Here is a 12,837-nt window from a genome sequence, read left to right on the forward strand (position 1 = left end):
AGAGATAGAAAGAGAGAGGGGGAGAGAGAGAGAGGAAGACAGAGATAGAAAGAGAGAGGGGGAGAGAGAGAGAGGAAGACAGAGATAGAAAGAGAGGGGGAGAGAGAGAGAGAGGAAGACAGAGATAGAAAGAGAGAGGGGAGAGAGAGAGAGGAAGACAGAGATAGAAAGAGAGAGGGGAGAGAGAGAGAGGAAGACAGAGATAGAAAGAGAGAGGGGAGAGAGAGAGAGGAAGACAGAGATAGAAAGAGAGAGGGAGAGAGAGAGAGGAAGACAGAGATAGAAAGAGAGAGGGGGAGAGAGAGAGAGAGAGAAAAAAGATTCCATTCATGTCATTACACCTCTCTTAATGTTTCCTCCCAAGTTTCCTCCATCTTTTCCTCCCTCGTTTTCTCTCTCGTTTCCTCCCTCTTTTTCTCCCAAGTTTCCTTCCTCATTTTCTCCCTCTTTTCCTCTCTCCTTTCCTCCCTCTTCCCCCCACCCACCCCCTCCCTCGCTGTGACTTCACAGCTCCAACTTTGTGATTTCTCCCTCACCTACGTGGATTAATGGTCGTGTGGAGGTCTGATTTAACATAATTAAAAGCTCATCTGTGCTCAGTCCCTTTAAAGATGGAATCCACGGTAGAGGAAACAGCGCCACTGTCCACCGACCACGCTGTTATTGTTTTTCGTTTGTTTTTGTTTTGTTCGACCGAGTGGAGGAGAGGAGCGTTTTGCACCAACGTGGTGTTCGAGGGGAGAAAGGGTGTAATATCTCAAACAGACGTGGCTGTTTTCAGCATTCCCGGTTTAAGCATTATGACTCAGACTGTAGAGGATTTATCAAGACATTACGGACGCTACACAAAGCATTTAGAACATACAGTATGTTTGAAATTGGACTCTTACTATCCTGTCAGTGGCTATTTTATCAATAAAGTCATGACATTGACGTCAGGTACTGTAGTCTACACACACAGACAAATGAATAAAGCAATAGCACATGCCAAGTGTATTGCAGTGTACTTTTTAGCCTAGTGGTTAAGAGGTTGGGGCCAGTAACCGAAAGGTGTGGGTGCTGAAACAATGCCGGAACTCTCTCTCTCTCTCTGTGTGTGTGTGTGTGTGTGTGTGTGTGTGTGTGTGTGTGTGTGTGTGTGTGTGTGTGTGTGTGTGTGTGTGTGTGTGTGTGTGTGTGTGGGTTGGTGGGTGGGTGCTGAAACAATGCCTGAGCTGACGAACTAATGAAGTCCCTGCCTGCTGCCATAGACACACAGGTTAATTACAGGGAGGGACAGAGAGAAAGAGAAGCAGGGAGGGAGAGAGAGGGGGAGAAGCAGGGAGGGAGAGAGAGGGGGAGAAGCGGGGAGGGAGAGAGAGGGGGAGAAGCAGGGAGGGAGAGAGAGGGGGAGAAGCAGGGAGGGAGAGAGAAAAAGAGAAGCAGGGAGGGAGAGATGAAAGAGAAGCAGGGAGGGAGAGAAAGAGAAGCAGGGAGGGAGAGAGAGAGAGAAGCAGGGAGGGAGAGATGAAAAGAGAAGCAGGGAGGGAGAGAAAGAGAAGCAGGGAGGGAGAGATAAAAAGAGAAGCAGGGAGGGAGAGAGAGAGAGAGAAGCATGGAGGGAGAGAGAGAGAGAGAAGAATGGAGGGAGAGAGAGAGAGAAGCAGGGAGGGAGGTAGAGAGAGAGAAGCAGGGAGGGAGAGAGAGAAGCAGGGAGGGAGAGAGAGAGAGAGAAGCATGGAGGGAGAGAGAGAGAGAAGCAGGGAGGGAGGTAGAGAGAGAGAAGCAGGGAGGGAGAGAGAGAAGCAGGGAGGGAGAGAGAGAGAGAAGCATGGAGGGAGAGAGAGAGAGAAGCAGGGAGGGAGGTAGAGAGAGAGAAGCAGGGAGGGAGAGAGAGAAGCAGGGAGGGAGAGAGAGAGAGAGAAGCATGGAGGGAGAGAGAGAGAGAAGCAGGGAGGGAGGTAGAGAGAGAGAAGCAGGGAGGGAGAGAGAGAAGCAGGGAGGGAGAGAGAGAGAGAAGCAGGGAGGGAGAGAGAGAGAGAAGCAGGGAGGGAGGTAGAGAGAGAGAAGCAGGGAGGGAGAGAGAGAAGCAGGGAGGGAGAGAGAGAGAGAAGCAGGGAGGGAGAGAGAGAAGCAGGGAGGGAGAGATTAAAGAGAAGCAGGGAGGGAGAGAGAGAGAGAGAAGCAGGGAGGGAGGGAGAGAGAGAAGCAGGGAGGGAGAGAGAAAGAGAAGCAGGGAGGGAGAGCAGAGTAGCAGAGCAGAGTACAGTAGAGTAGAGCAGAGTAGAGTACAGTAGAGCAGAGTAGAGTGCAGTAGAGCAGAGTAGAGTGCAGTAGAGCAGAGTAGAGTGCAGCAGAGCAGAGTAGAGTGCAGTAGAGCAGAGTAGAGTGCAGCAGAGCAGAGTAGAGTGCAGTAGAGCAGAGTAGAGTACAGCAGAGTAGAGTGCAGTAGAGCAGAGTAGAGTGCAGCAGAGCAGAGTAGAGTGCAGTAGAGCAGAGTAGAGTACAGCAGAGTAGAGTGCAGTAGAGCAGAGTAGAGTACAGCAGAGTAGAGTAGAGTGCAGTAGAGTAGAGTAGAGTACAGCAGAGTAGAGTAGAGTGCAGTAGAGTAGAGTACAGCAGAGTAGAGTAGAGTACAGCAGAGTAGAGTAGAGTGCAGTAGAGCAGAGTAGAATACAGCAGAGTAGAGTACAGCAGAACAGAGTAGAGTACAGCAGAGCAGAGTAGAGTACAGCAGAGTAGAGTAGAGTAGAGTGCAGTAGAGTAGAGTAGAGTGCAGTAGAGCAGAGCAGAGTAGAGTAGAGTACAGTACTGTAGAGCAGAGTGGCGTAGAGTAGAGCATTGCAGAGTACAGTCTAGCACAGCAGAGTAGAGTACAGTACAGTAGAGTACAGTAGAGTACAGTACAGTACAGTAGAGTACAGTAGAGCAGAACCATGCTACACATTGGCTGCAGGGCCAGAATCTGAGTCAGCGTGGCTACATCCCACAATATTTCCATTAGCTGTAAACTATGTCACCCACTTGGCTGAAAACACTCCAGTCCAGTCGTGTTGGTGCTAGATCGAACCGGGTGACAGTACGGAAAGAAAATAGTTGTCACTCTATGATTCTGTGTTTCAGTAGAAGTCCAGATGAAGGAGCACCCCCTTCTCGTGGGACCCCTGTGTGGACTAGTGTCTTGGCTTTAGCTCAACAGGTTAACACACAGGTCCTTGTGACCTGAGCTCGAATCCATTCGTTTTACACTTGTCTCTGTTCTGTGTTTCAGTGAAAGTTCAAAAGAGTGACCACCCCCACTCGTGGGACCCCTGTGTGAACTACTGTCCCCCCCAGCAAACCTCCTCCTACTGTAAGACCAACACCTGGACCACCTCATCCAACCCTTCCAGCACACAGGAATACTGTAAGTGTACGTGTCACTTCTGCTTCCTGTCTCCCCAGAAAACAACAAACTGCTTCTGGGAAAGTTCCCAGAAATTCTTCTCAGAACACGACTGTCTAGTCGTGGCGATGATTATAGAATGTTGGTATAAAACATTTGCCTGATGTTGTGGGAACGTCCCTAGAACACATTTAATCTGTGTCGTTAAAAGGTTCCCAGAATGTTTCATTAGGTTGTGGGAACAGTCTGATGAGAACATTGTGGGAACATCACAAAAAATGTATTTGCTCAAAACACAAAAACAACGTCCAGTTGTGCAGATGATTCTACGGTGTTTATTTTAGGGTGCTAAAAAAACTTTCACCTGACGTTACAAGAACGTTCCCAGAACACTTTTCATCTGTTTTTTTTTAAAGGTTCCCGGAAGGTTTATTTAGGTTGTGGGAAGGTTGTGGGGATGTGACAACAGATAGGTTCCCAAAACACACAACAACCGGTCCAGTTGTGCTGATGAATCAGATAATGTTTGTATCCGGCTGAACAAAACATTTCTTTAATGTTACAAGACTGTTGATAGAACAGCCTTACTGAGTTCTTTACTAGAACCCCGCCTGGCCTTTCAGCCTATCAGTACCCGCTAGAGAACCCCGCCTGGCCTTTCAGCCTATCAGTACCCGCTAGAGAACCCCGCCTGGCCTTTCAGCCTATCAGTACCCGCTAGAGAACCCCGCCTGGCCTTTCAGCCTATCAGTACCTGCTAGAGAACGTCGCCGGGCCTTTCAGCCTATCAGTACCCGCTAGAGAACCCCGCCTGGCCTTTCAGCCTATCAGTACCCGCTAGAGAACCCCGCCTGGCCTTTCAGCCTATCAGTACCCGCTAGAGAACCCCGCCTGGCCTTTCAGCCTATCAGTACCCGCTAGAGAACGTCGCCGGGCCTTTCAGCCTATCAGTACCCGCTAGAGAACCCCGCCGGGCCTTTCAGCCTATCAGTACCCGCTAGAGAACCACGCCTGGCCTTTCAGCCTATCAGTACCCGCTAGAGAACCCCGCCTGGCCTTTCAGCCTATCAGTACCCGCTAGAGAACCCCGCCGGGCCTTTCAGCCTATCAGTACCCGCTAGAGAACCCCGCCGGGCCTTTCAGCCTATCAGTACCCGCTAGAGAACCACGCCTGGGCTTTCAGCCTATCAGTACCCGCTAGAGAACGTCGCCGGGCGTCGCCTTTAGCGTACGCATCAGATGCATATCGACCCGCAAGGGGCTGCAAACAGGAGCACCAACCCTTTGATAAATAATACATACACTGTTGTAAAGGATTCGTTGCATGAAGAAATATTTGTAGAAATATATAAATTAAAAAACAGTAATATTTATTTGTTTAGATAAAGTGAAAGATATGTTTTGTATAATTCTACAAAGTCCTAGAAACTAGGCCTGTAGTCTGCTTTAGTTTCCATGACGATAAAAACATTACAGTCCATTTGATCCACTCTATTTATAGATTTGATTAGTTATATAATTAGAGTAATTAAGTCCAGTTACAGCGTCTTTTTGACAAAATAGAAACTAAAAATAATAATATAACCAGCCAGATGAAATGATTTAATATATTCCTAAACAAAAGCATAAATAATTATAAAGGAAGAATTGCATGAAGTGGAAATATATTCATGACAAGATATACAAACAGTAATTTGTTGATGTAGCCAACACTGTATTTTGCCCATATACCCCGTGCCTGTACTCGTGAATGAACGTCATCTTGTCCTTATGCTTTGGGGTTCACAGTCAGCATACAGCTTCGGGGCTCTCTGTGAACAAGCCCCACTAACACATCGATTGGCTTTGGGGTTCACAGTCAGCATACAGCTTCGGGGCTTTCTGTGAACAAGCCCCACTAACACATCGATTGGCTTTGGGGTTCACAGTTGGCATACAGCTTCGGGGCTTTGTGTGAACAAGCCCCACTAACACATCGATTGGCTTTGGGGTTCACAGTCAGCATACAGCTTCGGGGCTTTGTGTGAACAAGCCCCACTAACACATCGATTGGCTTTGGGGTTCACAGTCAGCATACAGCTTCGGGGCTTTCTGTGAACAAGCCCCACTAACACATCGATTGGCTTTGGGGTTCACAGTCGGCATACAGCTTCGGGGCTTTCTGTGAACAAGCCCCACTAACACATCGATTGGCTTTGGGGTTCACAGTCGGCATACAGCTAACACATCGATTGGCTTTGGGGTTCACAGTAAAGCCCCACTAACACATCGATTGGCTTTGGGGTTCACAGTCAGCATACAGCTTCGGGGCTTTGTGTGAACAAGCCCCACTAACACATCGATTGGCTTTGGGGTTCACAGTCAGCATACAGCTTCGGGGCTTTGTGTGAACAAGCCCCACTAACACATCGATTGGCTTTGGGGTTCACAGTAAAGCCCCACTAACACATCGATTGGCTTTGGGGTTCACAGTCAGCATACAGCTTCGGGGCTTTCTGTGAACAAGCCCCACTAACACATCGATTGGCTTTGGGGTTCACAGTCAGCATACAGCTTCGGGGCTTTGTGTGAACAAGCCCCACTAACACATCGATTGGCTTTGGGGTTCACAGTTGGCATACATCTTCGGGGCTTTGTTTGAACAAGCCCCACTAACACATCGATTGGCTTTGGGGTTCACAGTCAGCATACAGCTCCGGGGCTTTGTGTGAACAAGCCCCACTAACACATCGATTGGCTTTGGGGTTCACAGTTGGCATACAGCTTCGGGGCTTTGTGTGAACAAGCCCCACTAACACATCGATTGGCTTTGGGGTTCACAGTCAGCATACAGCTTCGGGGCTTTGTGTGAACAAGCCCCACTAACACATCGATTGGCTTTGGGGTTCACAGTCAGCATACAGCTTCGGGGCTTTGTGTGAACAAGCCCCACTAACACATCGATTGGCTTTGGGGTTCACAGTCAGCATACAGCTTCGGGGCTTTCTGTGAACAAGCCCCACTAACACATCGATTGGCTTTGGGGTTCACAGTCGGCATACAGCTTCGGGGCTTTGTGTGAACAAGCCCCACTAACACATCGATTGGCTTTGGGGTTCACAGTCAGCATACAGCTTCGGGGCTTTGTGTGAACAAGCCCCACTAACACATCGATTGGCTTTGGGGTTCACAGTCAGCATACAGCTTTGGGGCTTTCTGTGAACAAGCCCCACTAACACATCGATTGGCTTTGGGGTTCACAGTCAGCATACAGCTTCGGGGCTTTGTGTGAACAAGCCCCACTAACACATCGATTGGCTTTGGGGTTCACAGTCAGCATACAGCTCCGGGGCTTTGTGTGAACAAGCCCCACTAACACATCGATTGGCTTTGGGGTTCACAGTCAGCATACATCTTCGGGGCTTTGTGTGAACAAGCCCCACTAACACATCGATTGGCTTTGGGGTTCACAGTCAGCATACAGCTTCGGGGCTTTGTGTGAACAAGCCCCACTAACACATCGATTGGCTTTGGGGTTCACAGTCAGCATACAGCTTCGGGGCTTTGTGTGAACAAGCCCCACTAACACATCGATTGGCTTTGGGGTTCACAGTCAGCATACAGCTTCGGGGCTTTCTGTGAACAAGCCCCACTAACACATCGATTGGCTTTGGGGTTCACAGTCGGCATACAGCTTCGGGGCTTTGTGTGAACAAGCCCCACTAACACATCGATTGGCTTTGGGGTTCACAGTCAGCATACAGCTTCGGGGCTTTATGTGAACAAGCCCCACTAACACATCGATTGGCTTTGGGGTTCACAGTCAGCATACAGCTTCGGGGCTTTCTGTGAACAAGCCCCACTAACACATCGATTGGCTTTGGGGTTCACAGTCAGCATACAGCTTCGGGGCTTTGTGTGAACAAGCCCCACTAACACATCGATTGGCTTTGGGGTTCACAGTCAGCATACAGCTTCGGGGCTTTCTGTGAACAAGCCCCACTAACACATCGATTGGCTTTGGGGTTCACAGTCGGCATACAGCTTCGGGGCTTTGTGTGAACAAGCCCCACTAACACATCGATTGGCTTTGGGGTTCACAGTCAGCATACAGCTTCGGGGCTTTCTGTGAACAAGCCCCACTAACACATCGATTGGCTTTGGGGTTCACAGTCAGCATACAGCTTCGGGGCTTTGTGTGAACAAGCCCCACTAACACATCGATTGGCTTTGGGGTTCACAGTCGGCATACAGCTTCGGGGCTTTCTGTGAACAAGCCCCACTAACACATCGATTGGCTTTGGGGTTCACAGTCGGCATACAGCTTCGGGGCTTTGTGTGAACAAGCCCCACTAACACATCGATTGGCTTTGGGGTTCACAGTCGGCATACAGCTTCGGGGCTTTGTGTGAACAAGCCCCACTAACACATCGATTGCACTGCACACCGTTTTCATGGGCCTTGTTTCATGTGCTCCTGCTGCCTGTTGGCACATCATCTCTGCTGAAGAGATTTGCGTGGTCTGGTCCACAGGGGGGGGGGGGGGGGGGGGGAGTCCATACCGTACCTATCAGACAAAAATAGCTCAACATCCATGCTCTTTCTGCTGTATGGCCCCTTTCTGCTGTATGGCCCCGGACATAAAATGCTTTCATCCCATTGACATAGTGTCACGTTCGGTTTCCTTTTCTGTGCTAATGAGCAAACGGGAACAATCTCTGATGTGCTGCAACATTTGAATGTCACACGAACTCGTGGTGGTGGTTGGGATCATGGTCTCAGTTGTTCTGCTTTTTCTGCTGCGAGGCTCAGGCATCAGAGGCTCAGGCATCAGAGGCTCAGGCATCAGAGGCTCAGGCATCAGAGGCTCAGGCATCAGAGGCTCAGGCATCAGAGGCGAGGCTCAGGCATCAGAGGCTCCAAGTCAACATCAGAATCAGATGAAGACTCTTCATCAGTAACAGCGACTCCTACTCATTTAAATTCTGCAGCATTTGCAATGCTGTCAGTGCTTCCGTTCGCTTGGTCGGGCTTTGCCATTGAACTACACACAGTGTATGTTGTACTCAGTGTCTGATTTGACTCTCTGAGGGGAAATGATATACCATTTCCAGCCTTTCATAATAAAATAATTCGACCGCCCACAACGTACACAATTCTTCCTCATCATTACACTATTGTTCTAAATGCAACCATCCTCTTCAACGTCATCGTGGCTCCCGAGCGGCGCAGCGGTCTAAGGCACTGCATCTCAGTGCTACAGGCGTCACTACAGACCCTGGTTCTATCCCGGGCTGTTTCACAACCGGCCGTGACCAGGAGTCCCACAGGGCGTTGCACACTTTGCCCAGCGTCGTCCGGGTTTGGCCGGGGTAGGACGTCATTGTAAAATAAGAATTTGATCTTAACTGACTTGCCTAGTTAAAAACATTTTTGTTTTTTAATCGGATTAATCATTCAGTTCATTGACGTCACATGCACCATTATCAGCTTCTATCTGGTTTCCATGCACCATTATCACCTTCTATCTGGTTTCCATGCACCATTATCACCTTCTATCTGGTTTCCATGCACCATTATCACCTTCTATCTGGTTTCCATGCACCATTATCACCTTCTATCTGGTTTCCAAGCACCATTATCACCTTCTATCTGGTTTCCATGCACCATTATCACCTTCTATCTGGTTTCCATGCACCATTATCACCTTCTATCTGGTTTCCATGCACCATTATCACCTTCTGTCTGGTTTCCATGCACCATTATCACCTTCTATCTGGTTTCTATCACCCATTATCACCTTCTTTCTGGTTTCCATGCACCATTATCACCTTCTATCTGGTTTCCATCTCACGTTATCAGCTTCTATCTGGTTTCTATCGCCCAGTATCACCTTCTATCTGGTTTCTATCACCCATTATCACATTCTATCTGGTTTCCATGCACCATTATCACATTCTATCTGGTTTCCATGCACCACTATCACCTTCTGTCTGGTTTCCATGCACCATTATCACCTTCTATCTGGTTTCCATGCACCACTATCACCTTCTGCCTGGTTTCCATGCACCATTATCACCTTCTTTCTGGTTTCCCTGCACCATTATCACCTTCTATCTGCTTTCTATCACCCATTATCACCTTCTATCTGGTTTCCATCTCCCATTATCACCTTCTGTCTGGTTTCCATGCACCATTATTACCTTCTATCTGGTTTCCATGCACCATTATCACCTTCTATCTGGTTTCCATGCACCATTATCACCTTCTATCTGGTTTCCATGCACCATTATCACCTTCTATCTGGTTTCCATGCACCACTATCACCTTCTATCTGGTTTTCATGCACCATTATCACCTTCTATCTGGTTTTCATGCACCATTATCACCTTCTATCTGGTTTCTATCACCCATTCATCCATTGACGACAGAATAGTGGTCATGTGCTGAATTCATGGACAGCGCGGATAGTCTTGGAAAAAGTTAAATGTGGAAATGGAGCTTGCACCTCTTGAGCACATTGTCCTACAGAACATTGTCTTGGAGTCTGGCTGGGTACCAACGTCCTACAGCACATTGTCTTGGAGCCTGGCCGGGTACCAACGTCCTACAGAACATTGTCTTGGAGCCTGGCTGGGTACCAACGTCCTACAGCACATTGTCTTGGCGCCTGGCTGGGTACCAACGTCCCACAGCACATTGTCTTGGAGCCTGGCCGGGTACCAACGTCCTACAGAACATTGTCTTGGAGCCTGGCCGGGTACCAACGTCCTACAGCACATTGTCTTGGAGCCTGGCTGGGTACCAACGTCCTACAGCACATTGTCTTAGCGCCTGGCTGGGTACCAACGTCCTACAGCACATTGTCTTAGCGCCTGGCTGGGTACCAACGTCCTACAGCACATTGTCTTGGAGCCTGGCCGGGTACCAACGTCCTACACCACATTGTCTTGGAGCCTGGCTGGGGACCAACGTCCTACAGGACATTGTCTTGGAGCCTGGCTGGGTACCAACGTCCTACAGCACATTGTCTTGGCGCCTGGCTGGGTACCAACGTCCTACAGGACATTGTCTTAGCGCCTGGCTGGGTACCAACGTCCTACAGCACATTGTCTTAGCGCCTGGCTGGGTACCAACGTCCTACAGGACATTGTCTTAGCGCCTGGCTGGGTACCAACGTCCTACAGAACATTGTCTTAGCGCCTGGCTGGGTACCAACGTCCTACAGCACATTGTCTTAGCGCCTGGCTGGGTACCAACGTCCTACAGCACATTGTCTTAGCGCCTGGCTGGGTACCAACGTCCTACAGCACATTGTCTTAGCGCCTGGCTGGGTACCAACGTCCTACAGGACATTGTCTTGGAGCCTGGCTGGGTACCAACGTCCTACAGAACATTGTCTTGGAGCCTGGCCGGGTACCAACGTCCTACAGGACATTGTCTTGGAGCCTGGCTGGCTGGGTACCAACGTCCTACAGCACATTGTCTTGGAGCCTGGCTGGGTACCAACGTCCTACAGCACATTGTCTTGGGGCCTGGCTGGGTACCAACGTCCTACAGCACATTGTCTTGGAGCCTGGCTGGGTACCAACGTCCTACAGGACATTGTCTTGGAGCCTGGCTGGTTACCAACGTCCTACAGAACATTGTCTTGGAGCCTGGCTGGGTACCAACGTCCTACAGCACATTGTCTTAGCGCCTGGCTGGGTACCAACGTCCTACAGCACATTGTCTTAGCGCCTGGCTGGGTACCAACGTCCTACAGGACATTGTCTTGGAGCCTGGCTGGGCACCAACGTCCTACAGAACATTGTCTTGGAGCCTGGCCGGGTACCAACGTCCTACAGGACATTGTCTTGGAGCCTGGCTGGCTGGGTACCAACGTCCTACAGCACATTGTCTTGGAGCCTGGCTGGCTGGGTACCAACGTCCTACAGCACATTGTCTTGGAGCCTGGCTGGGTACCAACGTCCTACAGCACATTGTCTTGGGGCCTGGCTGGGTACCAACGTCCTACAGCACATTGTCTTGGAGCCTGGCTGGGTACCAACGTCCTACAGGACATTGTCTTGGAGCCTGGCTGGTTACCAACGTCCTACAGAACATTGTCTTGGAGCCTGGCTGGTTACCAACGTCCTACAGAACATTGTCTTGGCGCCTGGCTGGGTACCAACGTCCTACAGAACATTGTCTTGGCGCCTGGCTGGGTACCAACGTCCTACAGAACATTGTCTTGGCGCCTGGCTGGGTACCAATGTCCTCCAGCACATTGTCTTGGCGGGTTAAGTTTAGGAAAAGTCATTGAATGAGCAGGATATAGGTTTTATTTTGGCTGTTTTTTTTATTTTTTCTAAATCAAACGTCAGTGGCCTTTGGCCTTTGGCAGTTCTAGGGTTAAAGATTCCCAGAACATTTAATTATGTTGTGGGAACAGTGTGGGTACATTGCAAGAGATACATTCCCAAAACACAAAATATGCTCAGCTTGGATGACACTCATACAATGTTTAAGTTAGGTTGTACAGGAAATTCCTATAATGTTGTAAGAATGTTGACAGAACGGCTGGTCTAAGTTCTTTAAAGGTTCCCAGAACGTTTTATTGAGTTATGGGAGTTGTTGCAAGAATATTCTTGTGATAATTTACATAGGTTGCACAGAACATTTCCGCAACGTTGCACAATGTTCCCCGGTTTCCAAATTAGTACGTTTGTATGACATTCATAGCAGATTTGTTTTAGGTTTAACATAATATTCCATTGATGTTCACGGGAATATACATTTGACCTTGTCTTGGATGTCCTCAGAACATTTCAAGAACATGAATAAAATGTTATATTTAAGTTTGACCTAATATTACCACAACATTATCAGCATGCAAATTTTGTCGGCCCTTAAAACAGATTGGACCTTACGTTTCTATCCAGTTTTAACGGTAATTCTCATAAGACATTTTGAACAACATTTAATCATACAAACACAACCACATTTTTTTTTTTTTTACAATTTGTATGTTGATAATTTGCACAAGTGGAATTTGAACTTGCAATGTCTGGTTCCCAAGTCACGTCTTTTCTCCTCTAAACCAGCAGAGAAGCACTCTTATGTCTTATTTTTCAGTATATAGCCATAGCAGTATGGTCCATCAGGAATTCTGTGCTTCCTTTTTAGCCTTAACACAACTGGACGGTTTCTTTTGGGAACATACATTTAGTGATATCGCCACAATGTTCCCACCAAACTGTTCCCACAACCTAATGAAACATTCTGGGAACCTTTAAACGACACAGACAAAATATGTTCTGGGAACGTTCTTGCAACATCAGGCGAATGGTTTATAGAAACAAATATTATACACTACATGGCCAAGAGTGTGTAGACAACCTTTCAAATGAGTGGGTTCGGCTATTTAAGGCCACACCCGTTGCTGACAGATGTATTAAATCGAGCAGACTGCCATGTAATCTCCACAGACAAACGTTGGCAGTAGAATGGCT

At 48.5% G+C, this 12,837-nt stretch overlaps 1 protein-coding gene across 5 annotated transcripts in view; it reads left to right on the forward strand.

Annotated features, from left to right (window-relative positions):
- The window catches only part of LOC129842263 (glutamate receptor-interacting protein 2-like), a 217,966-nt gene that overhangs the window by 143,122 nt on the left and 62,007 nt on the right, over nt 1-12,837 (forward strand). For 4 of the 5 annotated variants that reach the window (XM_055910746.1, XM_055910741.1, XM_055910742.1 and 1 more), the window contains exon 10: nt 3,251-3,391. In XM_055910746.1, the coding sequence (XP_055766721.1) occupies nt 3,251-3,391 (141 nt within the window). The remainder of the gene's footprint in view (nt 1-3,250; nt 3,392-12,837) is intronic. The other variant, XM_055910744.1, reaches the window with a different exon arrangement.

The sequence above is a fragment of the Salvelinus fontinalis genome, unplaced genomic scaffold, assembly GCF_029448725.1.
Source record: "Salvelinus fontinalis isolate EN_2023a unplaced genomic scaffold, ASM2944872v1 scaffold_0027, whole genome shotgun sequence".
NCBI classification, from domain to species: Eukaryota; Metazoa; Chordata; class Actinopteri; order Salmoniformes; family Salmonidae; genus Salvelinus; species Salvelinus fontinalis.